Below are 27484 nucleotides of genomic sequence, written 5' to 3' on the forward strand. Positions count from 1 at the left end.
TGCATGATTTAGCAACGACTGTGAACAGATGATTGTTGCCAACTACACTCTGACTGGCGACGACTCCGCCAACATCTGCTGCTGCTCGTAAAAACCAAAAGAATTGTGATGAAAGATGCATTTTTCACTGCTAACTGCTGCTGAAACAGACACCGCACGCTTACTTTCACTGCTGCCAGTTTAAAACTGATGTAATCATCAATGTTTTTCTTAATAATAAATTAGTTGTTCAGAAAAGTGTTCTAAATATGACATCCAAAATGGTTGAAATGAAAACTAGAAATGAAAAATATTGATATGAAAGATTGCAGTTGTCGCAGTCCTAATACACTAAGCTTATTCTATATGATGAGCAGAATGAACGTGACACAACAGCACACAAACGGTTAAACACGAGTGAAAGACACAGGGTTTATTTAGAAAAGAAAAAGAAATAACAATAAAGAGGGAAGCGTAATGACGGTAACAAACGCCTCGACAAAACAGTGCATTTTTGTAACAGTGAATATCAAACTTCTAAACAGTGATGTCCAAATTACATTTTTCATGTTTCCAAAGAGGTAACTGGTTAGTTGCGTACAGTGAACTGAATATTAATAATAATATTTGATATTTCTACTTTCTCTCCTGTCACAGCTTGAACTCCGGCAGTATTTATTTTAGGATTCACATTATTTCAGTTGTCTTCCAGACATCCAAGGAGATCTTCTCCTCTTCTCTAAGCTCAGACTTCACAGAGTCCTGGTTTTGTTTCAAAGCTCTGACGCCATTGAGCTTGACGCTGCAGCACGAAGATGTCTCCTCCTCCTCCTGATAACTTTTGCTTAATCTGTATTCAAAATGTCTGGTTTTTTAAAAGTAAATGATCCGTTTATGTGACTGTTGCTCTATTAAAGATGTCAACTTCACGAGCTGCAACTTGTGTTGGCTAATAGACGAGACTGATGTTCCACGTGTTTCAGATGAAAATAGCTTTTTTGTTTGTCCCTGAGGTGTTTCATTGAGGTCTCCAAGCTATCTATCCATATATATATCTATATATCTATATATCTATATATATATATATATATATATATATATATATGTGTGTATATGTATATATATATACATATGTATATATGTGTATATGTATATATATATATATATGTATATATATATAGATATATATATAGATATATATACATATGTATGTATGTTAATGCATAGAATATCTGCAGTTCTTCCTTAACCCATTAACACCTAAGCCTCATCTTTTTTGGCTTATTTTAACCATAAAAAGGCCAGCAAATGTGAGTAACTTTTCCAGAATAACTTTCAACATCTGGCAGTTGTTTACAATTTACTGTATGCTAAAATAGTTTATTAACAGTTTAAACGTTTTATTTAGAAAAAACTCTGTAGTTGTACATGAACACCAGATTTAGCGTGTTAAATTTGAACAGTATAAACATATTTAAAATAAAACTCCTTGAGTTTTTGTTTCAATGTCCAAAAACACACCAAAAAATGGAAACTATGTACAGGGTTTTTTCCAACTCTCTCCTCTCTGGTGACAAAAACACCGATTTGCCGGCTTCCTGCAACAGCGCGAGTGAAATGACCGTAATAACCACACGTTGGCTTTGACTTGCAACTTCTCAGCTTTCAGAAACCGTCTGAATTTTGAATTCAATAGCACAAACCGTCGTGGAGGTAATGCAAGATGCGCTCGGTGTTAAAGGGTTAAAGACCAACAATCACATTAAATGATCTGAACTAACGGATTTAAAAAGTTACTTCAATGATTTTTAAAATCTGTCTGGCCGGAAGTGCAATCACTTTAATAAATCGATCTCAAGAAAACCTTCAATATTGAGAAATGAACCACAGATAGTTTAGTACAAAACTCTATGAGCTACAGTTTGTGTATACATTCAAAAACTTTGAGTTTTGACTGTTAACGTTATTGTGAAGGACACAATAATGTTAATTCCCTCTTTCTATTTTAAAAAAAGATTTCAAGCTGCCACAAAACACTGTTCATGTCACCGAGACGGGCATTTTCTTATGGCTTGTGGTTTTCCAGTTTATCACAGAACTATTGTATTGCAAAAAAAGAAAAGAGAAAAGTGCTGAAGTTGTGAAGAGTGTAAAAAATGCTTTGTAGGAAGACAGTCATTCATTTATGAATTAAGGCTTTTGACATCGTTACTGGCAGGTGAATCCGTAATGACTCATTTTCAAACCTAAAATCCATGAGACACACTTTTATATCAGTGTAGTGAAAATGCAATTTTCTGATCACGTCTGCCTTTCAAAAAGCAGCCACACAGTGAATACTGTACCTACACAGCAACAACCTGCAACACCCGTCTATAGAGTATTTGTGTTATTGTCAGCAAAGTCTTTAGAAAGAGAAAGTTCCCGTCCCCCTGGGTTGGATTTTTGTCCTGGGGAAGAGAAAACCTCTGTAAAACAAAAAAACAGAAAATGTAAAATGGATATAAAAATGTATGATAAGATTCATAGTAATCGTTTCCATTAAACTCTCTATTTATCACTTACATTGATTGTCTGGTGAAGCATCGTTTTCTAACGGCTCCTCTGCCTCATCAGCTACCACAGCCTGCTCTTCTGCTTCCTCCTCCTCCTCAACAAGCTTCTCCTCCTCCAGTACTTCCTCTACTTCAGATGCCATCTCCTCCTCCTGCTCCTCGTCCTCTACTTCAGGGTTTTCCTCCTCATTTGTTTCCTCTCTTTCTGCTGCTGCTTCCTTCTCCTCTGGTACTTCCTCTACTTCAGACGCCATCTCCTCCTCCTCTTCTACTTGAGGGTTTTCCTCCTCATCCGTTTCTGCTGCCACTTCTTCCTCCTCCTCCTCCTCCGGTTTCTGGTCGTCAGGTGACTCCTCCTGAACTTTCTCTCCTTCAGATTCCTCCTCGGCGTCTAACTTCATGTCTAATGGCAACTCCTCCTCCTCCTCCTCTTCCTCCTTTGCCACCTCCATCTCCTGTGCAGGAGCAGCAGATTCCTCCAGCTCAACTGGCTCGTCATCTTCTTCTGCCGCCTCGTCGTCCGTCTCTGCCCCCTTTTCTACATCCACTGTTTCTTCTTTTCTTTCTTCTTCTTCTTCTTCTTCTTCTTCTCCTCCACTTGCTGCAGCTGCCTCCTCGTGAGCTGTGGGAGCTGTTTCCTCAACAGTCTGTTCCACAGTCTCAGCAGGAGTTTGCACTTCACGCGCCAGCTAAGCCAAGATAAATCATAAAAATACATGTCATCATCATTGTAATAGACCAGGGTTTACTGATCTGCTGTCTGACTGTGGGGTTGTTTTAATAAATGAGGTGAGAAACACATTTGGCACACAGAGAAGTGATCTATACTAGTGTTGCCAGGTAATTAGTTTGACTTTAATGAGATGGAAATATCTTTTTGGATCCCTGTTGGCACTCAGTGAACAGAAATAGTACAGAGACCACGAGACCTGACAGTATGTGTGTTAAGGTACGTCAGACCAAGTATGTGCCAGACTGTACGCTATGGAACACGCACTTTTAAACACATTTCAAAACATTTTATGTCATAAAACACCTCTGGATTGTTTGGACATTGTACACAACAGTGTGGGTTTGGTGTTGATTTTTAGAAGGTCGGGAAGAACTGATACGCCTCTACTAACCAATGCAGTTTCAGTCTATACATTTTTCTAGCCCGATGAGACGAGCAAGAATATGGCCAAACATAAAAGGATAATCCCAACGTGAAATTGTTGCGTGACAGCTGATTGAACTGCTAATGATGTTAAAGCTGACTGGCTCTGTGTTTGTTACCTGGGTTATTTGGTTCTGGACATTCTCCAGCTGACTCCTGAGATCAGAGTGCAGATTCTCGGCCGCCGAGCTCTGGTCCTGCAGACTCTCGTACACCGAGCTGAGCTGCCTCTTCACACTGGCCTGCTGCAGCCGCTGGGACTCCAGTTCTTTCTCAAGCAACTCACTGAAAAACAGAACAGAAACGTTATTATTATTATTATTATTGACTGCATGGACAGAAATTCCTGTATACAGCACTCCTAATATTGTGAAACACCTTGTCCAGCTTCATCAGACATGCAAGCTATGTTAATATTTCTTATTATATAAACTTATATAAATTCAGACAAGCATTACAGTGACACAGGGAGAGTTTGCTTCTTTGTCCTACCTTTTACACATAATGTTTTAAAATTCTTTTCCCAGACGTTTATTCCATGTTATTTAGTTTTTCCCCTCCATGATTTCAAAAACCAGTCTATAGCACTTTTTCTTACTATATTTTTATTTATCTATTTATTCACGTCATCCTTTGTGTCTTCTTATATTTGTAAATGTAGTATTGTCAAGCACTTTGAACTGCATGGAAAGTGGGATATAAATAAAAGTATTAGTATAGTATTTGGTAGCGCAGTGATAGAGAACTTGAAGGTTGTGGGTTCCATTCCCGGCTCCGCTAGTCTACATGCATGCCGATGGTATGCATGTGGTAGCGTGTGAATGGGAAAAACTGCAGTGTGAAGCAGCTCTGAGTGATTGGTGCTCAAGTGCTAAATAAATACAGATCATTTACAATAATTCTGTGGTGTTTACTTCAGCTTCATAAAGTGGAGGCTTTAAAAATAAAAAAATCTCAGATCTTTTTTATTCTGGCCTGGAGTAACGCAAAGGCAGTCAACAGGGATTTGACTAAGTCAACATGATTTTATAGGTCAGAGGAGTTGAGCTGTGCGTTCCCCCCCACAACCTACCTGACAGTCGCCACAGTGCCGGCCTTCAGCTGAGCCTGTTGCGTGTCCAGTTGCTCCTTCAGTCTGAGCATCTCCGCGGCCTGCTCAACAAGGCTGACGCTCAGCGTCGCGACCTGCCTCTCCCTCTCCTCCAGCCTCGATTCGGCTTTTTCCAGACTCCGCGACAGCACCTCCACCTCCTGAGATAGCTCCGCACTCAGAGTGGCCAGCTCTCCCATCTGAACCTCGACTTCCTTGAAGTCGTCGCTCTTTCCCTTCAGCGTGTCCTGCAGCTCGCCCAGCTGCTCCAGGGACACGGTGGCTTGCTGCATCTCCGCCAGGCGGGTTTTCATCTCGGTGTGAAGCGACAGCACTTGAGCGGGGAGGTCAGACGTCTTGAGCTGCTCAGCCGTGGCCAAGGCGATGCCCACTTGTTTCTGGGCCAGTGCGTATGACTCCTCCAGTGCATTCAGGCGGTTCTCCAGATTCTCTGACAGGTGCTGCTGCAACAATAGCACAGCAATGTTAAGTCAAATGGAGTCAAAACAATGAATTTTAAATAGTGGTTATTCAAAATTTGTAACCAAGAGTGACCAGGCCTTGCAGTCTTTTTAATCTTCTCCTCTTTCATAAATGTGCTTGTATTTATTTTAACAAACTAAATCTTCTGCTAACAGTGGCATTCTTATAATCTCTTTTCTTAGTCCAATAATTTATATTGTTTTATTCTTTTGTTTTCTACAATGGCTCATTTGATTGATAGTTTGTTTTAATTGGTAGAATGATTTTTTTTAATCTTGTAAAGCATTTTTTGACTCCGTTTGAATAAGCGCTGTATAATTAAATCCACTATTATTATAATAATTATCATAATCATTATAAAATATCTGAGGTGCCACCCATGGTTTTATGTTGCCTTAAGAAAAAACCCTGTCAATTAATCCTTAAGACTAAAAATTAAATTTGTTATTTAGTAGTGATGTTTGTGTTTTAATTTTAATTTTAGTGCTGTGTTCTTTGCAAACTGAACTTTAATTTACCAGTTACATTAAATGAATCAAAAGAGAGAGATCTGTAGAGTCACATGTGTTCTACTGCCAAATGACCATGTAACTAGACTAGACACTTAACAACCAATCAGGCTCAGTCTTAGAACATGCATTGACTGTAGTGGGAATCACAGTTTACCTCAAGATCAATACGCAATACCTGGTCCACGATACCAGTAATATTGCGATACAACGATTCTGTGATAATCAATATTTTGAACGACAAACATATAGCGATACATCACGATACCTGGGTTCTCGCCAGGGCAGTTGAGCATAGGGGCACTTATGCTGTGATTTTGGCCCCTACGCTGTTTTTTGAATCAGCGTTGGGGGGGGGGGCTTTTCTGTTGTTTTTTTCCTTTTTTTAAATGGTACCGTCATAATAATGGCTTTACTTAAAATGTGGCCCTCAGAATGCAGGAGATAGTGTTTCAGAGGGTTATAAATTTCAAAATCCTGGGGGGGATGCCCCGGGACCCCCTACAATACTCACGCCTGCATGAGGAGGGACGACAATATATCACCAAATCGATATTTTGACCCATTGATGCTAATCAGGACCTGAATTCAGGTGAGCATAATTTGCATATTCACAAAAAGAAAAAGAAAAAAATCAATAACCTGCTCATACTAGAAATATTTCCCCCAACAAGACTGAGCTGGCAGAGCTGCTGTCATGGCAGAGTTTTGCTGTCTTGCCTGAAACAAAGGTGGGGTTGTACATGGAATGGAAAGTAGACAGGAGAGTTTGGTGTGGCTTGAGGGTAGGAAAAAATCAAAAAAAAAATATATATATATGTATATATACATATATACATATATGTATATATATAGATCTTGCTCACCCAAGTTGAAAATCAACTTCCAAACATAGCCACAGGCTAAATCTTTCGAGATACCTGCATTGTATTTATGCCATGTCAGAAATACAGATGAAAACAATAATGACAGCCTCTTCTCATAAAGTCCTCCAGCATGTAAACAACCTCTGACATGGTGTTCAGTGTCAAAACCACCGACTAAATTTAGCCTTGACACACAACTGTCTTCTTCTTTAGTATTATTATAAGTATTATTACTATGGCAGTCCCATACGCACTTTATTCCCTTTGATCATTATACGATGTTTAGGTAGGTGATAAAGTCTGAAGCATGGCTATTATAGGTCATGCATAGTCCTTGTTTGCAAACGTCAGCAGCTGTGCGTGGAAGGGATGTTAGAAATAGCAGCGTTTTGTACTCACTCCAATGGAGCATTTGGCCTTTAGTAATCTGATAGAGGCTGCACTTCTTAACTTTCAATGCTTCAAATTGGAGACGTGCACTGTTGGCATGTGGTGATGCCTCTGCTCTTTATGTTGTCAGGAGTAGAGAGTAGACCGATCGATTATTACTTATTTATCTAAATTTATAATGTATTCTTTTCAGAAAGCAATAAAACATTGCATCTTCTTAGAATTGTATTGTTTATAAGTGTTTAGTTTTATGTTTTATTGATGATCTGTTCCATGCATTTAACAAATGTTTTTCACTAAATGTTTAGTTAAAAAAGTTTGCTTTTGTACCATTTCTTATGGACAGTCTTGTATAAAGTACCTTAAAGGGAATACTTGAGTATACCGTCTTATCTTACCAGAAAATGACTTCAGTAGAAGTTGAAGTCACTTTTTTGTAAGTAAAAGTGTTAAAAGTATATGACAGGATTGAGCCACGGTAGCTCAGTGGTAGGGTGAGGTGTCTTTCAACTGGAAGGTTGTGTAACAAAGTTGTACAGTTTGTTGTACAGTAACAAAGTATTTGTACTTTACATGTCACATTTGATGAAATTGTTATTTTATCAAATGGTGAAAAAAAGGAAGATAGAAAAGCCCCATATAATCTGACCTCTATGTATGAGTGTTTGTGTGAAATACAGAGGCATTTAAGTCAGATTTGTGTTCATCCACTCGTGCCAGGACGCACACAATCAGAGGAGGCGTGTTGCGTTCACGCACGTCTGCAAACCTCTGGTGACAAATCATGTTGTCACAACTTAAGCAAGGGCCTCTTCTTCTTCTTACCTTTCCACTGGACTGTCGCATGTCTTCGTGGGATGACTGCAGCTTCACTATCTTCATCTGCATGCCCGCGACACTGTCTGTTAAGTAGGTTAAGGTTTGGTGCTGCTGGAAACAGAGCCATGCGCCAATGGCACCGCCGAACACAATCACCAGGAGTAAAACCAGCAGAGGAGTGTAGTTATTCCCTCCAGCGCGAACTTCCGACTCAATAACTTCGTTTTTGAAAAAGTTATCCTCATGTTTCTGGTTGCCTTTCCCTTTCCGATGCTTGGCAGTCATTTTGTCCCACTAAAGGACACCGTGTTCTCACCCGGGAGAGAGGTGCTATTTCAGGAGAGCGGTGCTGCCGTGCGCGGGTATAGACTTCAGGTGGCTTCAGTTAAAAGTGTCTCAAAGTAGTAGAAAAGCGGCGTGTTTTTAAATCACAGCACAATTAAGTTGCAATGTCTTGATGTGGATGGACCAGCAGCAGCAGCAGCACGGGCAGAGCAGAGAGGGAGGCGTGGTCCGTGAGAGCGTGTTTAGTGCGTTCAGGAGGAGGAGGGAGCTGGGGGGCCGGGGGCCGGGCGGACACCAGGAGTGGCTGAGTCTCAGTCACAATGTGCGCCGCTGTCATCTAATGGGAACACTACACGTCCACCAGCGCTGGCTCCAAGAGTGTGAGCTATTCTTACTGCTGCTGCTGCTGCTGTCAGTGTCAGTGTTACTGCTGCTGCAACACAACAGTCGTAGGTCACTCTAATGACGTGACATGACCGAGCTTTATGAAATCAACATGGCTGTGGATTACATTTAAAAAACAAATATGAATTACCGTTAACGTTTCTTCACATTTAATGTAAAGGTGCAGTGTTTTTGTCAATGTTGCTGATATATGCACTGACTTTTGAAAGGGCAAATTCCAGTTAAAGGTCATAAGGCCTCTGACATGTCAGCAACTGATCTGTCTTTCTTTCTTTCTTTTACAGTTATTATCTGGTGTTGCTGTTTTATTCATTTTGTGTATTACATGTTGTAAGCTTTGGCTGGTGGTGATTATATACAGTACGTGTGTGTATATACACATATAATATACATACATACACATAATACACATATACACATACTGTATATACACATATACATACAAACACATACACATACATGTATACACACATCTTTATACACATGCATATATACACATATACACACATTTCTATACATATATACACATGTATACACATGCACACAGGTGAAAAAATGTCTAAAGGGTTACGAGACTGTGGAAAATTTGGGAACCACTGGTATAGAGCTTAACATTTTCCTCCTACTTAATGCAATGGACCTGTGTTCATTGTAAATGTGGCTGGTAGCCTACACAGTGGCATGCACTGACTTTGGAAAGGGCACATTTCTATTAAAGGTCACCCTAACCTTTTTGAAATGTCCATACCTAATTAACCATCTTCTGTCTCTTTTTTTTTACACTTATTATCTGGTGCAGTTGTCCCTTGCTCTTTTCTCTTTTTCCCCCCTTTTTTTTTTGGTATTTATGTGTATTCCATCATACACTGTTGTACACTATTCATTTGGGACTTAAATTAAATGCAGCCAGCATTAATGATACAGTATTAATAACGTGAGGTTTTCATATTGTACCAGCTAGGTAAACATTATGCAGCATTTATTTATTTGTTTAACCTTTTATTTCTGCATTTCATGTTTAAGATGTACAAAACCCTTAGATTTCTGCATATCTTTAAATAGTTTTGAAAGTATAGTTTATTGATGTTTCTCACAATCTTTGCTTCAACATCAGAGAACCCTTTTCATCATTTGTCCACGATACCATGACCAGTCAACTCTCTGCAGCTCATTCTGATTTTATTTACCAAACACACAGTTAATAATTTTCAAGAGATGCACAAATGCAATGATTTTTTGTATTGTTTTTGTTTTAAGGTGTCATTTCTGCAACAGTCTCGTATCTTTTGATGTTCTTCAGTAAATCCAAGCAGGAAAACCACTACAACTCAAATATTCTGATCGATAAATCTTCAATTCCAATACTTTTATTTTTCAAATACTTTTCACATCATGGTATTTGTAGTTTTTCACTCTGTAAAGGAATAGAGAAAATAAGTTAATATCATTTGATGTGCCTTTTACTCACATATTCTTTACCATTAAAGTGCAGGTGTGTTTCTCTCTCACCTCTGATACTAACGATTGTGGAGGATTCAGCTCGTCCCAGGGCGTTTTCTGCACAGATGGTGTATTCTCCCATGTCTTTGAGGCCCATGCAGAGGATCAACATGGTGCAAACGCCGCAGGTTTCGGAGATGTAGTAGTTGGTATTAGTATTTAGACTGATGTGATTTCGATACCACGTAATACGAGGTTTGGGATTTCCCTTCACTGCACAGCTCATATAGCACTCATAGCCTTTGGGTGCAGTGCGAAGCTTCAGGGGAACGATGAAGGTTGGAGCACATCGCAGATCACAGTCCTTCCTGGTTGGTACTTTTAGGACAAACTTTTCTACAAAAGAGAAGTTGATGTAAGTATTATTTCTTTGACTCACAGGTAAATATTTGTCCTTTGAGATTATATGATTAAAAACAAACCGTTCTTCTTCTCCATCCCCCAGGTCGGTGACTCAGAGGGTGCAGATACGCCGATGTCATTTTTGGCATACACTCGGAAATTATACTCCCTGCCGAGCATGATGTTGCAGACTGTGAACTTATGATTGAAGAGTCGTTCAGCCACTGTGGTCCACGTTTGCTTGGTAGAGTCTAGTTTGGTCACCATGTAGTGAAGGCGGTCATCGCGCTTCTCATCAGGTGAAGGTTCCCAGATCACTGTCACTGTTCCTGGCACGTTTTCCTCCAGTTCTACCAGCCCAGGAGCCTTTGGATCATCTGTAAACATTGTCAGGTGCACTTGCCTCACATCCATTTACAGATGTACTTACAGTAAAGACAAAATGATACAGTATATAGTAATTCATAAACCTTTACCTGTGACCCTGACCTCTGTATTGAATGTCTCCTGTCCTGCAAGATTCTTCACCAGAATAGAGTAGATGCCAGAATCAGAGCGCTCAGAGGAAGGAATAAACAACTGGGATGAGCCATCAGAGTTACTTATTGTTGCTCGCTGTGTCATGGGCACATTATCCTTCATCCATATAATATCTGGCCATGGAGAGGCCTGGCATAAAATATAAAGTTCATTAGAAATATCATTAAAATTCTGGCATGGATCATTTTTTAGGTTGGGTTTGTCTCAGAATGTCGGTACAAATCTTACCTCGAAGTTTACTGTGATCCTGACAGAGTTTCCTGCCCTCACTACCACAAAACTCTTCATCTTGCGGTTAGTGAACTTTGGCCTCACTAAAATGAACAATGGGGGGGGGGGATTTTTAATAAGATAAATGATATAAGCATGGTACAAAGGTTATGCCATCCTTTAAATTGTGCAGCAATCATCATTGTATTGTCTCTTCTGCTGCCAAGAAGCGTTACCATACCAGGTGAGGGCATTGCAATGACGTAGTTGGGCAGCTCCTCTGGTGCACTCTCTCCTCCATCATTAGTCGCGATCACTCTCACCCAGTACATCGCCATGGACTTAAGGCCCTTCACACTGTAGGAAGTGGTGATGATGGGACTGCTGTTACAATGCGACCAATCAATGCAATCCGTATGCCGAATTTCAACAAAATATCCCTTCGCTTCATCCTGAATCCCTGTTTTCTCCACAGGTTTGGTCCAGGTCAGGACCAAGTGGGTGTAAGAAGTTTCTGTCACCTTCAGGCCTGTGACTTTACCAGGTGGCTCTGGGATTAATACAAATTTAACAGTCATGCCGTGTCAAATGTTGAAATAATTTATGAATGAGATGTATACACAAAGATATAATAACTATCAGAGGTGGAAAGAGTACTGAAATATAAAAAAGTACCACTATTTTGACAAGATCTTACTTATGTATAAGTAAAAGTACTGGTCTAAAAATGTACTCAATTTAAAGTAAAAAAAGTAGCTAAAAAAGTGTAAAAGTTACATAGTTACTTTTTTAACAAGGTTGGGGTTCTTTCTAGTGATGTGCAAAAGGACAAGGGGACACAAATTTCACATTAATTGTTTTAAATCAAAGGCAAACCTTTACAAATTTAAGTGCTGACAAAATAAAATTTGTAAAGACATTATGTATCAGTCAAAATGGGTCAAAGGTCAGAAATGCTTCACCTTTCTTACTCAGGGACCTTAGTTAATTCACCTGTTCTCGTCATTCACTGCCAACGTTTTTTCAAAAGTACAAAAAAAACCTACTCAATTACAGTAACGCAAGCAAATGTAATTCATTACTTCCACTTCTGATAACTATATCAATACATTTTCAAATGTAGAACATTATAATGTGTGTTATTTATTTTACAAATATGTGATATGTGACCAACAACTTACTCTTGGGATCCCGTGCAAAAACAAACTCTGATGGGTTGCTAAATTCACCAGCTCCTGAGAGGTTTATGGCCGCAACTCTGAATTCATATTCCAAACCAGCCATGACATCCTTTACTGCATATTTCTTGTCTGCAGTCAATTTTAAACAAAGAGCATCAACAATAACATCACTGTCACAGATTCAAAGTGTGGTGAAATTTAAAAAAATAAAAAAAATAAAAAAATGCTGACCTTTTATTAGCTCATCCAGGGTGTTGACTGCAGTCCAGAGATTACTCCCCTTTTTGCGCTTTTCCAGAATATAACCTAGGATGCGTGAACCTCCTCTGTTACTAGGTGAAGCCCAGCAAAGGTTAATGCAGTCGTCAAAGGCACTGACCACCTGTGGGGCTGCTGGAGGGCCAGGGAACGCTGATGAGTGGAGAGATAGAATGTATTATTCAAGGTTGTAATAAACAGCAATATTGTTATTTTATAATCCAATCTAATATGTTTGGACTTTTCTGTGCTGATCAAATAAGAGACACAACTGGCATTTACTGTATTTCACTAAATTGTCTGATGGGTTAATTGGAGAAGACATAATATAGACCATTAGCATTTAAAGTAGTTGGACAGCAGGGGGCAGCAATGGCATTTCATTGGGAAATGATCAAAAAGGTCTCTGCTCTTCATCATGTCTTTTCAGACATGCCACAGGAGGAAAATTAAATGCAATGCAGTTAAAAAATTTAAATAACAATAATACTAATTTTTAAATTACAATAGCAAACAGCTAGAAAACTGTCACAGAGCAAACCTCCAAGACTCTAATACTACTCATTTTCCCACAGTGTCAATACACTTGAAAACAAAAATCTCACCATTTCTTCCTTGCGTTAGAACCTAATTTACTTATTTACTGAATCTAATTTAAAGCTGTCCTAAACCTTTTTGATTAATGTTGCTCTCAGACAAGACAGACAAACAGATAAAACATAACCTCCTTGATGGAGGTAATAAATAGTGCTGCAAATGTAACTGTAATAAAATGAATGCAACCTGTCAGTTAGTATTTCACAAAAAGCATAAATATTTCACAAAACTGCAACTTCCCATATATTGTGTATCTTGTCAGTTTTTGAGAAATCTAGATGGGATTTGATTTAGATGGAAGATGTGATGGGATGGAAGATTTTTGAAGACTTCTGTAACGCGTTTGTTCTGGCCCTGGTGTGTTTTCTCACAAACGAAATAAAGTTTTTACAAAACCCAATGGATTCTCTGAGCTTAAGCCACGCCCACACCTGCCTGGACCTGCGTCAATTACGGAGCACGCTGTTGCTGCAGTTTGAACTTCTGAATTGCCCAGGATAAACGTTGGAAAGGAAAAACCGGACAACAGACGAAAAGGTTTGTGTTTATGTCAACAGCAAATGTTATTGAAGCATGGGTAAGTGTTACATGAACTATTGAACACAAAAAACATATGGTTAAATCACTAAAGTATCTTATGTTTCACAACCAGCATCACAATATGAAAATGCTAATAGCTCAGTAAGCAACAAGCTAGTATATATTACCATGGTTATGTTGTAGCATTGTTCCCCATTAAAAGTCATAATTTAAATTAAAAAAAGGTTTTAAAGGGAAACTTGAATTGTTGAGGAAAGAGAAGACGATGGCAGAAATGGAACTGCTCTAAAACAACTCAGAAGAAGAGGGAGCTGTACTAAAGACAGAAGGTGGTAATGCTACATTACAGATAACACCAGTAAAGCACCAAAGAAGAAGAATGAAAAGGGAAGGCCCTCAACTCTGGTAGTAAATCTGTAGACTTTCTGACACAGTGAGATGTTGAAGGGTGATTGTGTGGCTATACCAGCAGCAGCCTTCAAACTTAACACTACTTTGTTTTTTCCAGCAGGAACAACATGTGGAGAAGAACTGGGACTTTTTCAGATATCAGATACAATATTCACCGACTGCAGAGATCGAAGGTCTGCGTAGGAAAACTAAAGCAACACACCACTCCCCTGAGACTAAAACTCCTACATGGATGTCTTTTTCAAGCAGACCCTCAACAAACAGTAAGTCAATCTTGCTTGCATTGTGATTGTGGTGATATTAATATTTTGTAGACCGCTGTGTCATACTGAACCTTGCATATACAGTACTTATCGCTTTTATACTGGCTTGTTTTTGGCTGTGGAGGAATGAAAAGATGCATTTTGTTTCTGTTTCCGAAACGTAGTGTGTGTAGAGCTCTTGCTCTTATTTGTGCAGTGTGATGTTGTCAGTGTGTTCCATGGCTGTCAGGTTAATACCGACGGTTTGTTTGTCAGTGATGATGACATTTTTCTGACTCAAACCAAGGTATTCTCATTTATGAATCTGTCTTGACCACGTTTGAGCTGTCCCTTTTGACATAAAAGCAGCGTACATCACGCTACAAACTAAAATCTCAGCAGTTAAAGTTTCACCTATGTTAAATTTCTATCTTTAAGGTTATAAATGAGACAAAATGGAATCACGTACAGTTTACAGAACCAGTTTTGCTCACCCAGTGTGCCTGCTTGCATTTCATCAGTCTCCATAACTTCGCTTGTGCCCTCCGCCGTCACTGCTCGGACACGGTAAAAATATTTGCGGCCATGGTCCACGTCTGTGTCACGGAAGCAGGGCACTACTGGAATTTCCCCTAGTTTCTTCCAGGTGTTTCGTCCCACTCGCTGACGCTCAATTATGTAGTTCGTCACTGGTGAGCCGCCATTATCCTTTGGCGGCCGCCACTTAAATTCAATGCATATAGCTGAGCTCTTCGTTACCTCTGCAGGGCCCAGGGGTGATGTGGGTTTGTCTGAAACGTTGAAAAAAGTATTTGATAAAACAAAAACTTTTAAAAATGAGAGACAGCAAGTACCACATTTGAGCTTTTTCATTACTGTAATTGAGAGATAATTATAGAAAAAACTTATAGATACAGGCAACCATGACAGGTGTAGTTTAAACAAAATTATTTTTGTCAAGCTCTGAGTGGCATTTTACGACACAACCTGTCCCCTTTCTCGCAGTCTGAGACTACTGAAAGGAGAACAAAAAACATTTTTGATCTTTCAGTAAGTAACGCAATGAGCGAGAGTAAGCTATGACACACTGCACACTGTTTTTGAATTTAGGGCTTGGCAATATAGCTAAAACTGTTCATACTAGAATAGATTTATTTTAAATGGACTTTGTTTTGGTTGGTTCAAAAGCTGAAAATCTCAGGAGAAATAATGTCAATACAAGTTCAACTTCAGTGGTGTTCATTTACTCACCGAGCACAATTAGCTGTGAAACTGCCTCGGTGAAGCCGTGTTCGTTCTTGAGCTTGATCTTGATCTCTCCTGATTCCCTCCTCTGGCACCTGCTAAGAAGCAAGTGGCTGTGACTTGCAGATTTCTCTATCTTTGTGTTGCTGTCATCTTGTAGCTCTTCTCCCTCTCTGTACCACTGAACCTTTATGGGTTCATGGCCAACAAAATGCAGTTTGAAAATGGCGTTGTGACCCACTTTCACTTTTACAGGCTCGGTGAAAGCATGGAGGTCTTCAGGGTCAAACCTTGGGGGATCTAGATAAAAGGAATTAGGGGGATCATTTTTATGAGGTGTAGCTGTTAGTGATTAGTGTTATCAAGATGAATTCCCAAACCTTCAACGCTGATCATCGCCTCTGTCTTTCGACCATCTGCTTCAAAACGATATTTCCCAGAATGCTCTTCGGTGCACCTGATTATCATTAATTTATGGATCGCACCATCTTTAGTGATAATAACATTTTCATTTGGGGATATCTGATAGGAAAGTGGGAAGACATATGAGAATCAAGCAAAAACAATAACAAGGTAATTAGTCATTCAAATTAGAAACACTGCATGCTCCAAATGGCTTTGTGTCCAGCTGTGTTGTGTCCCACATAGGCACAATATTTTTAAACATCTGCCAGATATTTGAGGTAAATCAGAATGACTACATACCTATATGTTTGTATGTATGTATATGTGCATATATATGTATGTACATTTATATATGTATATATGTTCAGTTCAAGGTTCAGTTACATTTTGGACTAAAAGGGAAGACAAAACATACAAAAGCATATAATACAATTTAGTCCACATTGATTACAATTTAATTTTCCTTTCTAGAAGTGATTATGAGGATACCTGGCTGTCAGTCCATGTTTTTAAATCCATACAAATCTTGGTTTGTTTGTAAAATATCTCATACAAAATAATCCTGAGCAGCAACAATTTCCTGATTGACACCAGCACGATCATGAGTTTACCTGTCGGACTAACCTTTTTGCCATCTTTGATCCAAGCTCCTTCACAGTCGTCTTTGCTGATCTTACATGTTAATTCAGCAGCCTCATTGATGATGGCACTGACATCAGACAATCCATAGATGAACTGGACCCCTTGATCTAATAAACAAACGTGAACCGTTGGTCATCATGACTGATAAGAACAGAAACACAGGAAAGCTGTTTTCTAAAATGGTTTATAATTGTTATTTTTTATTCTTTTCATAAGATGCTTTTCAATTTTTTCAGCTCTTAAAATAGTATACACTAATATACACTCTGTATATTACTAACATTAGTTTTCTTTGTCAAAATTTTGTTCAGCTGTATTGTCTCACCCTCTGTAATGTAACTCCCTTTCTCTCTTATTTGAAGAAGCAAATGCAAAATGGCAACAATCATTGGAGGTGGTGGTGTAGTTGTGGGAACTTGTAAAAGTAACCTAACAACAATACTTTGTTTGTACTATTTTTTGCACTTTAAGTAGTGGTGGTTAACTTTAGCCTCCTTGTAATTCAGTGCTTCTCTGATGCTTGATCTGCTTCAGAATCGATACTGAAGTCTGAAAACAATTCTTGACTCTGTAGTGCACTGTGCCCTAAACCACAGACTTTCTCCAGCAACGTGGAACAGCTTCTTTGTTAGCAATCATTATCTATGGGTACAGAGCTTCTGAAGTGAAACAGACTATTGGCCTAAGAGAGTTGTTTAAATTTTAGTGAGGTGCTACACTATACCATGTGTTTCAATTACTTTTGTTTCTTATTGCTGAAGTTAGGAACATTGCTGTGCTAAAGTCAGTCCTCAGGTGAATATTGATTTTATTTGTCACAATCGCAGAAACACAAGGTGAATAAGAATATTATTTTTTCCTTATCGAGTTATACATGCACATTATTATTGTATAGTAACACCGTATCTTAAAATGAGTCACTTCTTTAATTGTTTACGTGATGGTCACCACAAGCTTAAATGAGTAAAGCTTTACATTCAGCATGTCAGATGCATTCAAATAGAGCCCCCCCCCATTGCTGTTATTCAGTCACAACCCTTCACTTACCTATCACCAGGTGTTCTATCAGTGGGCCTTGCCTTTTACGCCTTGTATGTATGGCAGAGCCAGTGGCATCAACAGTCTCATCACAGTCACTGCGTTCTTCAGGACATGTTTTCACATCAATATTCAACTCAAAAGTGAAGTTTCAGATAAATAATGTTCATAATAAGTTCATACAGTATGTACAGTACATAATTAAACTACCATTAAATGATTTGTCAGGGGAAGCTACAATTGCTTTATTTGCCTATACAGAAAAAAATAACTATCTTTCTTACCACACACTATAAACTAACCAGAATGAACAGTTTTTATCCATACATTATTTTTATAACGCACCTTGATTAATGCACCAGTTGTGGTCTCTTACCATTGTCTCCTGTCTGTAGCTGTTGGTTTTGCTTTGTATGACTTGGATGCTTTAATTTGCCAGTGGAGTCCTCATCACTGTCACTGTCACTGTCGTCTTTGTCACTTGCTGCGTCATTTGGATCTGTTTTAGAGCCACAACATTTAGTGAGGACAAATTTTCACTTTATACAATGGAGTTCAATGAATCCCAAAGACTATTACTATTATATAAATTCACTTTTCTCACAAGCTTTTCATTCTGAAAAAAAATATAGCAACATGGACAATACATCTTGTATTGTTCTCACCTAAACTAGGACAAGAACTCATTAAAATCCTCTAGAAAGTATACCTGGTACAGGTATGATTAATCAGTGAAGTCAGTGCAGTATAATGCCTTTTGTGTCTCACCAGATTTTTGTCTTTGTTGAACTGTTCTTGTGTGCCTTGAGCGCCTTTTATTTGTCACTCACTTCATTTTGCCCCGTGGCACATTTAAATCTGGGTTATTGTTAATATTCTATACGTTTTCAGTTGGACGCTTTGACACCACCAATACTGTTTAGAAAACAAGTGGATACTAAGTGAGCAGAAACGCATTACAGGCAGTCTAACCACAGTCACTGTGTTGACATGCTTTCACTTTAGGTTAAAGCATAGGTTTTCATAGTAATTTCAATTTGTTTCAAACCTCTATGACTTAACCATGTATACTATTTAGAGAAAGAGTGTTACATATAGGACCTAATTTCTTGCTTACCACATACACCATAAACAAACCAAAATTGTTTTGTGATCATTACAAACACACTTGCATTAATGTACCAATTCTGTTCCCGTACCGTTGTCTCCTTCCTTGACTTGGCTAATAGAGTCCTCATCACCCTCACTGTCACTTTCGTCTTTGTCCCCTGCTGCTTCATTCTGAGCTGTTGTAAAACAACAGTGAGGTCATTTTTTGTTGTTCACAGTGGTATTCCAATAAGTTACTTTCAGTCAGCAAAAACATTTAGTAGTATCATGGCGATCAGGACAAGACACCTGTATGATGTCTTTTGTGTCTTACTGGATGTTTGTTTTCGTTGAATTTTCCTAGTTCCCCTTGAGCGTCTTTTGTTTCCACCTGAATCAGTGTCTTCATTTTGACCTTTGGCAAACATTTGAATAAAGGTTAATGTTACGTCAGTTCAAATACATATACTGCTTAGAAAATAAGTATGTATATTAACTGAGCAAGAACACAATTGGCCATAAAAGGCGGGGTCAATGCCAAATAATCGACCATTTAAAGAAGCATAGATTATAAGAGGGAATTTTCTACTCATCTTACCATTTTCTTTCTCTCCATGCTTTAATCTTGAGTTATCGGCATATTTTGTGAAGGCCTCACTTTCTTCAGAATGTCCTCCATCATCTGCATCTGTGGTATGTCCGTTATAAAATATTTCACCTTTTAAATCAAAGTTACAAATGTGACCGGAATGATGGGAACATTTTGTGTTAAACCTTTCTGGTTAGTGCTTCAAGGGGAATGGAACGTAACTTTCCTTGAAGTAATTTGATTATTTTGAAAATTTGAATTTACCTGTTAATTTGTTGAAATCCTTTTGATCTGATTTGATGGTCCTGCGGTCACTGACTGTCACTGGCGCTTCTGTTTGTGTTACACACCCCGAACCATCTAATTTTGGTGAAATTCCATCTCCCTTTGCGTTGTTTGTTTTTACTTTCTCTTGGTGTCCTGTTTGCTCAGAGAGAGCACTGGCTCTTGCTGCCTCAGGCTTGTCCATTACTGCTCCAGCATTTCTACCCAGACCAGTGACCAGTGCTGTGTTTCCACCATCCCTTCCACCTGTGGTAAAGGTATTTCCTCTTTTGAGTTGTCCTGCTTCGTGCCTTGCCTTTACAGCTGCTAGAATCCTCTCCATCTCCTTTTGGCTTTTTAGAAGTTGCTCTTTGGCCACTTTCTCAAGGTCATTCTGTGCTCCACCAACCGCTGTAGATTTACGAGGCTTTGTCTTACAAGCAGATGAAGGCTCACTATAAGCTACAACATGAAAGACATCACATGATATGTTTATTTGTGAACACCATAATTATGGATATCTGGTTTGTATTGTCAACCAATAAATGATAGATTTTACCTTCCACAACCAGCCAGGCACTGCAGGATGTAATGCCAGCCACAGCTGAATAGATGCCTTTGTCCTGCTTCTTGCAGTCCTTGACCAACAACCGGTGGATCAGTTTATGATCCGAAACTGTTATGTTATATTTTTCTCCATCCTGCAGAGTGCTGCCCTTGCCCATCCATGTGACGCTGGATAGTGGGTGTGTGAGGACACATTCAAAGAGAGCGTCATCTCTTTCTTGCACTTTAGTCTCCTGGATTTTAATAACAAATCCCACATTTGATACTGAAAAAAAGAATCATGCATAACATGATTATATTACAATGTTAAATGCATCACTAAATCAGCATGATTTCCTTTTAGATAAGTTTGGCTAAAGGAATACTGCAGCAAAAGAATTGTCAAGATGAGTTTTGCCATAGATTGGACAAAGTTGAAAGAACATTTTTAGTGCTTGTCTCTTGCCTTGAACTTACGTTTGAACTCTCTAAGGAAGAGGTTGAACTCTTCAGCATCTTCTTGATTCAGGCCTGTGTCGAGGAGGTTGAGCCTTTCAACATCCCCCTGATTCATGATTCCCATACTTTCTTGTATCAAGCTTTTAATCGTGAAGTCCTTTGTCCTTTTACCAATCTTAAAACAGTGTTTGTCTGTTGCATTATCATCATCATCATCATCGTCTTCATCTGGATCATCCTGCCAGGTTCACAGAATGGTTACAGACTAAATGAGACTTTCATATTTGGAATAATATACTCAGTGTATTTTTGTTTTTATAATTTCAAATAGTGGCTCTGATTAAACAAAAACAAAAACAAAACAAAACCAAAAACACAACCATCAGGAATTGAGGACAAAAACATTTTGTCCTTCTCATTTTTTTCAACTGCTGTTATGCATCAGTAACTCTTTATAGAGCTTTGAGCGTCACGTAACTCACTTGGCTCACACCACCATGTTGGCAGGAAAAGCCCCTGAAAATGATAGTGCCGATTTCAAGTTTTAAGAGTTCACTGCACGCTTTAAATCCACAGATTGAGAAGTATATCAAAGAACCTGACAGACTGAATCTGATCTTTACAATACCTCCGAGTGCTTTTCATAAGTATGGAAACGGCCAGAGCAGACATTATTCCAGACCTGCAGCATCACGACATCTTCAACTTTCTGATTACCTTTACCCTCATCCTACTCCAGAGAACGCTTGCACATTGCAATAAAATCATGTAAAAAAAACAAACATATTTAAGTTAATTACCGCTGGGGTCTCTTACCATGCTTAAGTTGGCATCCAGGTATGCAGCTTCCTAGTTGGCAGTTAAGGGGAAACTTAACTATGATTGTTCCCTTAACTTTGTCAAATAGATAAAGATTTTATGTATGTCATAACGTGTCTCAAAGTACAAAAAGGCTTTAAATCATAGTTAATCGTGCTTTCACAGTTTCATTGTAGGTTTAGTTTCCCTGAAGTTTACTCTTCACTGATGACCTAAAAAACTACACATCTGGATGCCAACTTTAGTGTTGTGATTTAGTACTTGAGACGAAGTGAGCACAGAAGTGATCCACCTTTGCCATCCTCGGTATCTTTGGTGATCTGATAAGATGCTCTCCCATTGCCATAGCCTGTCCCTGACAGCTAGCCACCATTTTCACTTATTATGAATGAAGTTGTTTATTCCCTGAATAAGGATTCACTATCACATGACCACTTGTGGGCCTACATGATTACATGACCTCTCACGAGCATCCTCCTTGTCAGGTTAGCCATCTTTGGTTATGCAAATAGGGAGGAAAAAAAATGGAAACACCAGCTCCTTCAACTAGGTGTTTAAAATGTTATTTTAGTTGTATGCTGTATGTATAATTTACTTGGGGAATCTTTTTTACACTGCTGTTAACTTATTTGTCTTTGAATTTTGAATTTGAATGCTAGAGTTTAAAGAAAATAAGAGTTGTATTCCTGAAAAATTGTGTCCATTGAATACCAAAAAAATATCCACATGACGTTAACTTCAGGAGGTCTACAGCTGTAATCTGAGACGTTTTGAGGTACAGAGGAGAGTGAATGACTGCAGTTGTACCAACTTAACAAAAAACATTCAGAGCATTACACTTTGAATGGAGCCTTTTTTAAAGCTGTTCAACAGATTTGATGTAGGCTGTTGCCTAATAATATCTTAACTTTGCTTCGCGAAACAGCTGCCACACCTCAGGTTTTGTTTATGGCACCAGCTCCTCATTCTCCATGTTGCTAACTCTTGTTTAAATTGCTTTTTAATTTGGTTAACCTGTTTTGGGTATACAGCAGGAATTCACGTTATTTGCAAAGTTGAAGTAGACATTACATGTCAATTAGCAGACGCTTTTATCCAAAGCAACTTACAAGTACAACCTGCCAGGGGTGGAGTTGAACTTGCAACCATGAAGTCTTTTGCACACAGGGCATCGGTCTTAACCACTGAGCCACTCCACCATTTTTCCCACTTCTTAATTTATTGCATCTTAATTTATCTGTTTTTTTTAAACAATGTTCTATATTAAGACTACTAAGTCACACAGTATGGTATTTAGGTTTTAATGAAATGACAAATTGATAATTAACTTGCTTGTTAATATTGCTTAGCTGCTGATAATGTACTTTGTATGCAAGCTGAGAGTTTTCATACCTTACTCATATTTTGCATTCGCTCCTTTTTCTTCTCTTCCATTTTCTTGAGAATCAAATTAAGGTCTTCAACACCATCTGTACTATCTGTAGAAGGTGAAAATCTGTTTAGATTTCTGTCAGTTTCCAAGACTTCAAACACAAACAAAGACTTAATTGTTCAGTATAAGGTATTAACATGCCTTACCCCCAGTCACACTTAATGTTGCTGTACATACAGCTTTACCATATTTGTTCACAGCATTGCATGTGTATGTGTCGGTGTCAGCAGCAGACACATGGTGAATCTAGAAATACAAATAACATATGTACAGATACAATTTTACACCAAGTTGAAAGCATGCTTTAATGTGTATTAGCAGTAGCTTTTTCAGGATAATTATGACAATACTGATGTGATTTACTCACCTCAAATCTGTACTCCCCAGTTGATTCATCATATTTGCTCTGAAATTTGTCCTTATCTGAGGTAGTCCCCTTAGCTCTTCTCCATGACACCTCTGGTTTTGGATCTCCTTTCACCACAGCCTTAAAAACGGCTACTTTTCCTTTTGGATATGCAAATATATTCCATTGTCATTTAAATGTTTACTGTTGTGGCAAACATTTAGGTGGTCAACTATCATTAATTCAAGAAATGTGCTCTCTTGTTTCACTTTAAGGCATCATATACATGAGCATGCCACCTTTTGTGCTCTGTTAGAATGATAAAAAGAAACGCACCTTTCTGGAAGGTCACTGGAACTGGTTTAAGTTGGAAATCTGGTGTGCTTTTTCCTTCTGGTATGTTTACCTCATACTGTGTGATTATCACTCCAGGAGTCTTAGATCTCTTACGGATGAGAGCTAAACAAAGCCAGTAAAAATTATAGATAAGTAGCAAATATGATATCTTAAAATTGACAAAGCAGAAATCATTTTGGCACATTAAGATATTAAATAAATAAATAAATAAATAAATAAATAAATATTAATATGCTGTTTTTAGTAGAATCTTCAGGAATGTAGAGATGATGCTTTGTGTGTTGACAGTAACACTTTCCAATTGGCTGCCATACACATACCTAAAGTGCACTGTGAAGGTCATTGTAGTCATTTCAACTCCCCATTATCCCAGTGATGATTAATAGCAAAACGACAAAATGGAGACATTTTTCTGAACCTCCTGTATAGTACAGTATATGAAAAGAAACAATGTCCCTGCACACCGTTAATCAATCAGTACTTAAATGGTAGCTCATGTGTAGCTGCACCAATTAGAGCTGCAATTAAGGATAATTTCATTCCAAGTAATCTGTCACTGACTGTTGTTTATTTCTTCAATTTCTAAATGTTGGTCAGAATTTAGTTTAAATGTTGTTTTTTTATGATTAAGAGACCAAAAACCAAAGATATTCAAATCTTGAAGGGATGTTTTGCATCCAATACATAATCTACTCATTTCAACATATGATGTGAACTGCTAGTCACTTTCTACACATGGACTCAATCACTCTGATTTTCCACCTGTACCAATTGGACTGTTGGGCATTTTGTTATCAAGGCTTTTGACACTCAAAGATAGAGGATCACACAAGAATCAATAGAGAAATATATTCATACAGGGATTAGTGATTATTATTACAAGCACAGAAATAGGATAACTGCCACCCTGTCAAATGTGCAACGAAGGGAGACTGACACTATGACAAGGCACAGAAGTGATAATTCAGGTTATCAACACAAAAACATGACAGGTCGTAAGCAGACACCACATTCAATAAAACATAATGTGTTATTCAATATTTCCATTATTCATAATAACGGTTCACACAGTGCAGTCATGCATCAGGACTGCAAAACGTTGTTTGTTTACCAGAAATTAAAAAGGGTCTTTCGTTTTACCTGTCTTGTTGCCAGACACTTCATTAAAATGTTGAATATATCGATGAACAATGGAGAAACCTGTGTGGAAATAATATTAAATACACTAGATCATTTAGGGGTCGATACAGTGCTATGGCTGTAAGAAATTGTTTGTATACATAATATATATATAATACATGTCAAACAGAAGCCATTTCTTATTAGTTGAAATTTTAGGTCCATGTCCCATGGAGGAAAATTGTAAAAGCATTTATAACCCTGTTACAAATAACCATTTAATACTAGTTTTGGTGACTATCTTCAATGCATAATAATTGCAAACATTTAAGGTAAACATACAGCAGAACCTTGCATGTTTTTGAAAAATTGGAGGTATGTGAGAGTGTAAAGGGGGTTCTTGCTTTTTTAGATTAATCAGTATTATAATATTAAAAAAGTTGTTCAATACATTACATTATTGCATAAAGGTCTAACATGCGATCTTAATCTCTGCTGCAACACCGCCCAGTTTGCTATACTGACATCCGCCAACTTTATTTGAATAAGAAATGAGTAAAGACTAATTTAGATTAAATAGACAAAAGGAAGATTGCATTGCTGTACTTTGTCTTGCGGTGGGACCTGAGTTTTTCGCCCTTTTCCACATTTTGGCAGCTGCCAAAAGGATGACCTGCAAAAAGAAAGCAAAGCTTTAGTGTCAATGACAAAACTAGACAACATTTCTTTGCAGTATATAGTATTGTATTGGTGCTCTTATATTCTGCTTGGTTTATAGCATATTAACAGAGGACACTTTCTTCTGACTAGTATAATATTTCTGTTTGTCAGCCCTGTAAAGCCTCATTCAGGAAGCAATTTCCCAAGATGTCCAATCATTTTTCATGAGCAGACCACCTTTAGGCTGCTAAACCTACGTTATTTTAACTGCACTGGCACCACGGTCCCCTGGCCTCATCTTATAGGCACCACTTGCACAAGAATAGACACAATCCAATGTTTAGCACATTACTGAGGCACAGTAAACAATATATATTGAGCTTTGTGGGTTGCCTTCAGTTATGTGTGACTGTGACAAAAATGTTTGTGCCATAGGTTTGGAATGCTTAAATAAACATGTCAGTCCTACTACATCTGTCCATGTCTATCTACCCATCTTTACACAAGGAGCAAGGTCAAAATGTCCGCCTGTTACATTTTTTTATGACTCGACGATAGCTGTTTCTGAAGGCGATACGTGTGCGTATATGGACGACAAAGAAAACCATTTTCTGCAGTTCAGAGTTTAACTGTGTTGTATTTTATCTTACATTGGTGTTGACGATGATGGATAGCAACATTTTTGCGAGTAAACCTTTTCTAAAAGTAGGATCAATCACTTTGTTCTTATTCTGTTGCAGGTCTCTTGCTTAAAAACACTAATGGTCACTCCCGAAGCCAAGTCATATTGAGCGCAAGATAAACATTGATGGTGCTCAGCTCACAAGTTATAGTTGGCTGTGATCCTGTAATAACATAATTACTGGTTGTTGGTTACACAACACCTGGCTGCAGACTATCACTCCTTTGAGTGCTACATTGTCAGACAACAGAGGTTAGATGTTAAGTATTATTATAATTCATATTTAGAATTTCTTATATTTGCACACACTAATCAGTGATGGGGAAATTTAAATGGGTACAGGAGCCACTCATCCACAGGCTGCCCATAATATCACTTATAATATACTACTATTAGGCACAGCAGTGGTATACCAAATGATAGTTTGGGAAAGGTTTGGTAAGTGAAACACATGGAGTTTAATTTGATCTTACTGTGTTTGTCATCTATGTTTGATTATTTGAATTTATATTGCAAACGGTATCTAATACCAAACCAGCATGTGTTATGTACTCAAGGAAAGAACAGTGAGACACAGGATCAGTCCTACTACTACTTCTACAATACAGAACAAACCAAGAGTAAACTCGCTAATCCAACAGAAATCTCTGAATTATTTTAAGAGCATGCTGTACCTTCACAGTTTTTCATGAACTGCAATCCACCAAGATAGTACAAAGAAAGTGAGGCCTGACCTATGGCCACAAATGTGCCCTTGGTCACACACAGACATAAACAAACAGAGAGATAGAGGGGTTTACCTGTCTCCAGCTCTGTCCTCACACCCACTCAGACTTTGAAACTGGTTTAAAGATTTGAACTAAACTTGCTGCCTCCCTGGGTTGTCCCTTGAGATAACACGTTTGCTTTTGCTGCCTGCAAGCTTGTCCCTCAACAGTGACTTACAAGGACTTGCTCCTTCTATTTAGCCAGATGCTCAAAGCGGGTGGGTTGTTATTAAGGGAGGGTAGTGTTGGGGGTAGTGGTGATGGGGGCACTGACAGCATGAGGTAAGAAGGGATGAATATAGCCAGAAGGAGAGGGAAGGGCTACCAATGACAAGTTGGCGACGTTTAACTCTGCTGCAGTAATTACTGATGACAGTGTGCTCATCTTTCACAGAGCAGTTGCTGACAAGGAAATGATTGGCGAGTTGATTTTGTCCGTCTGGTGTGATTCTTGTATACCTTGCACATATAGCTGTCAGAGGAAATAATAAAGTAGCATTTTGTGTTTTAATACATCCACTTACAGATAAGTTGAATGTTATCAGCTGGAAATGGTTTCTCCTAAAAGATAGCGATTAGGTTTGAGTCGTACATCCAACAGATCTGGTTTATTAAATGGTGACCTTGTGTGCCAGTTAACAACCTTTGCTATTGCACTGGATTGTGA

General features: G+C 38.5%; 2 protein-coding genes across 4 annotated transcripts; both read right to left on the minus strand.

Moving 5' to 3' along the window:
- Positions 1-381: 381 nt before the first annotated feature.
- On the minus strand, positions 382-8375 carry zgc:66479 (uncharacterized protein LOC327541 homolog). Of its 2 annotated transcripts, none has more exons than XM_058642416.1 (5): positions 7854-8375; positions 4763-5241; positions 3810-3975; positions 2545-3223; positions 382-2447 (listed from the first exon to the last, which is right to left on the minus strand). In XM_058642416.1, coding segments are annotated over exons 1-5 (1605 nt in total). In that variant the 5' UTR covers positions 8133-8375; the 3' UTR covers positions 382-2445. The 2 variants fall into 2 exon arrangements, with proteins under 2 accessions (XP_058498399.1, XP_058498398.1); XM_058642415.1 differs by having other exon boundaries at positions 4763-5244; positions 7854-8374.
- Positions 8376-9709: 1334 nt separating this feature from the next.
- Positions 9710-27060, minus strand: LOC131468320 (immunoglobulin-like and fibronectin type III domain-containing protein 1). Of its 2 annotated transcripts, none has more exons than XM_058642412.1 (27): positions 26851-27060; positions 25315-25381; positions 24730-24789; positions 23569-23691; positions 23254-23393; positions 23033-23132; positions 22847-22932; positions 20654-20873; positions 20190-20462; positions 19631-20092; positions 19376-19465; positions 19112-19192; positions 18888-18974; positions 18065-18187; positions 17698-17793; positions 16633-16757; positions 15984-16125; positions 15610-15903; positions 14853-15149; positions 12542-12721; positions 12311-12439; positions 11371-11679; positions 11148-11233; positions 10856-11048; positions 10460-10756; positions 10047-10373; positions 9710-9951 (listed from the first exon to the last, which is right to left on the minus strand). In XM_058642412.1, exons 2-27 carry the CDS (start codon positions 25355-25357, stop codon positions 9947-9949), a joined length of 4368 nt encoding a protein of 1455 aa, XP_058498395.1. In that variant the 5' UTR covers positions 25358-25381; positions 26851-27060; the 3' UTR covers positions 9710-9946. The 2 variants fall into 2 exon arrangements, with proteins under 2 accessions (XP_058498395.1, XP_058498394.1); XM_058642411.1 differs by having other exon boundaries at positions 19376-19495.
- Between the last annotated feature and the right edge of the window lie 424 nt (positions 27061-27484).

The sequence above is a fragment of the Solea solea genome, chromosome 11 (assembly GCF_958295425.1).
Source record: "Solea solea chromosome 11, fSolSol10.1, whole genome shotgun sequence".
Lineage (NCBI taxonomy): Eukaryota > Metazoa > Chordata > Actinopteri > Pleuronectiformes > Soleidae > Solea > Solea solea.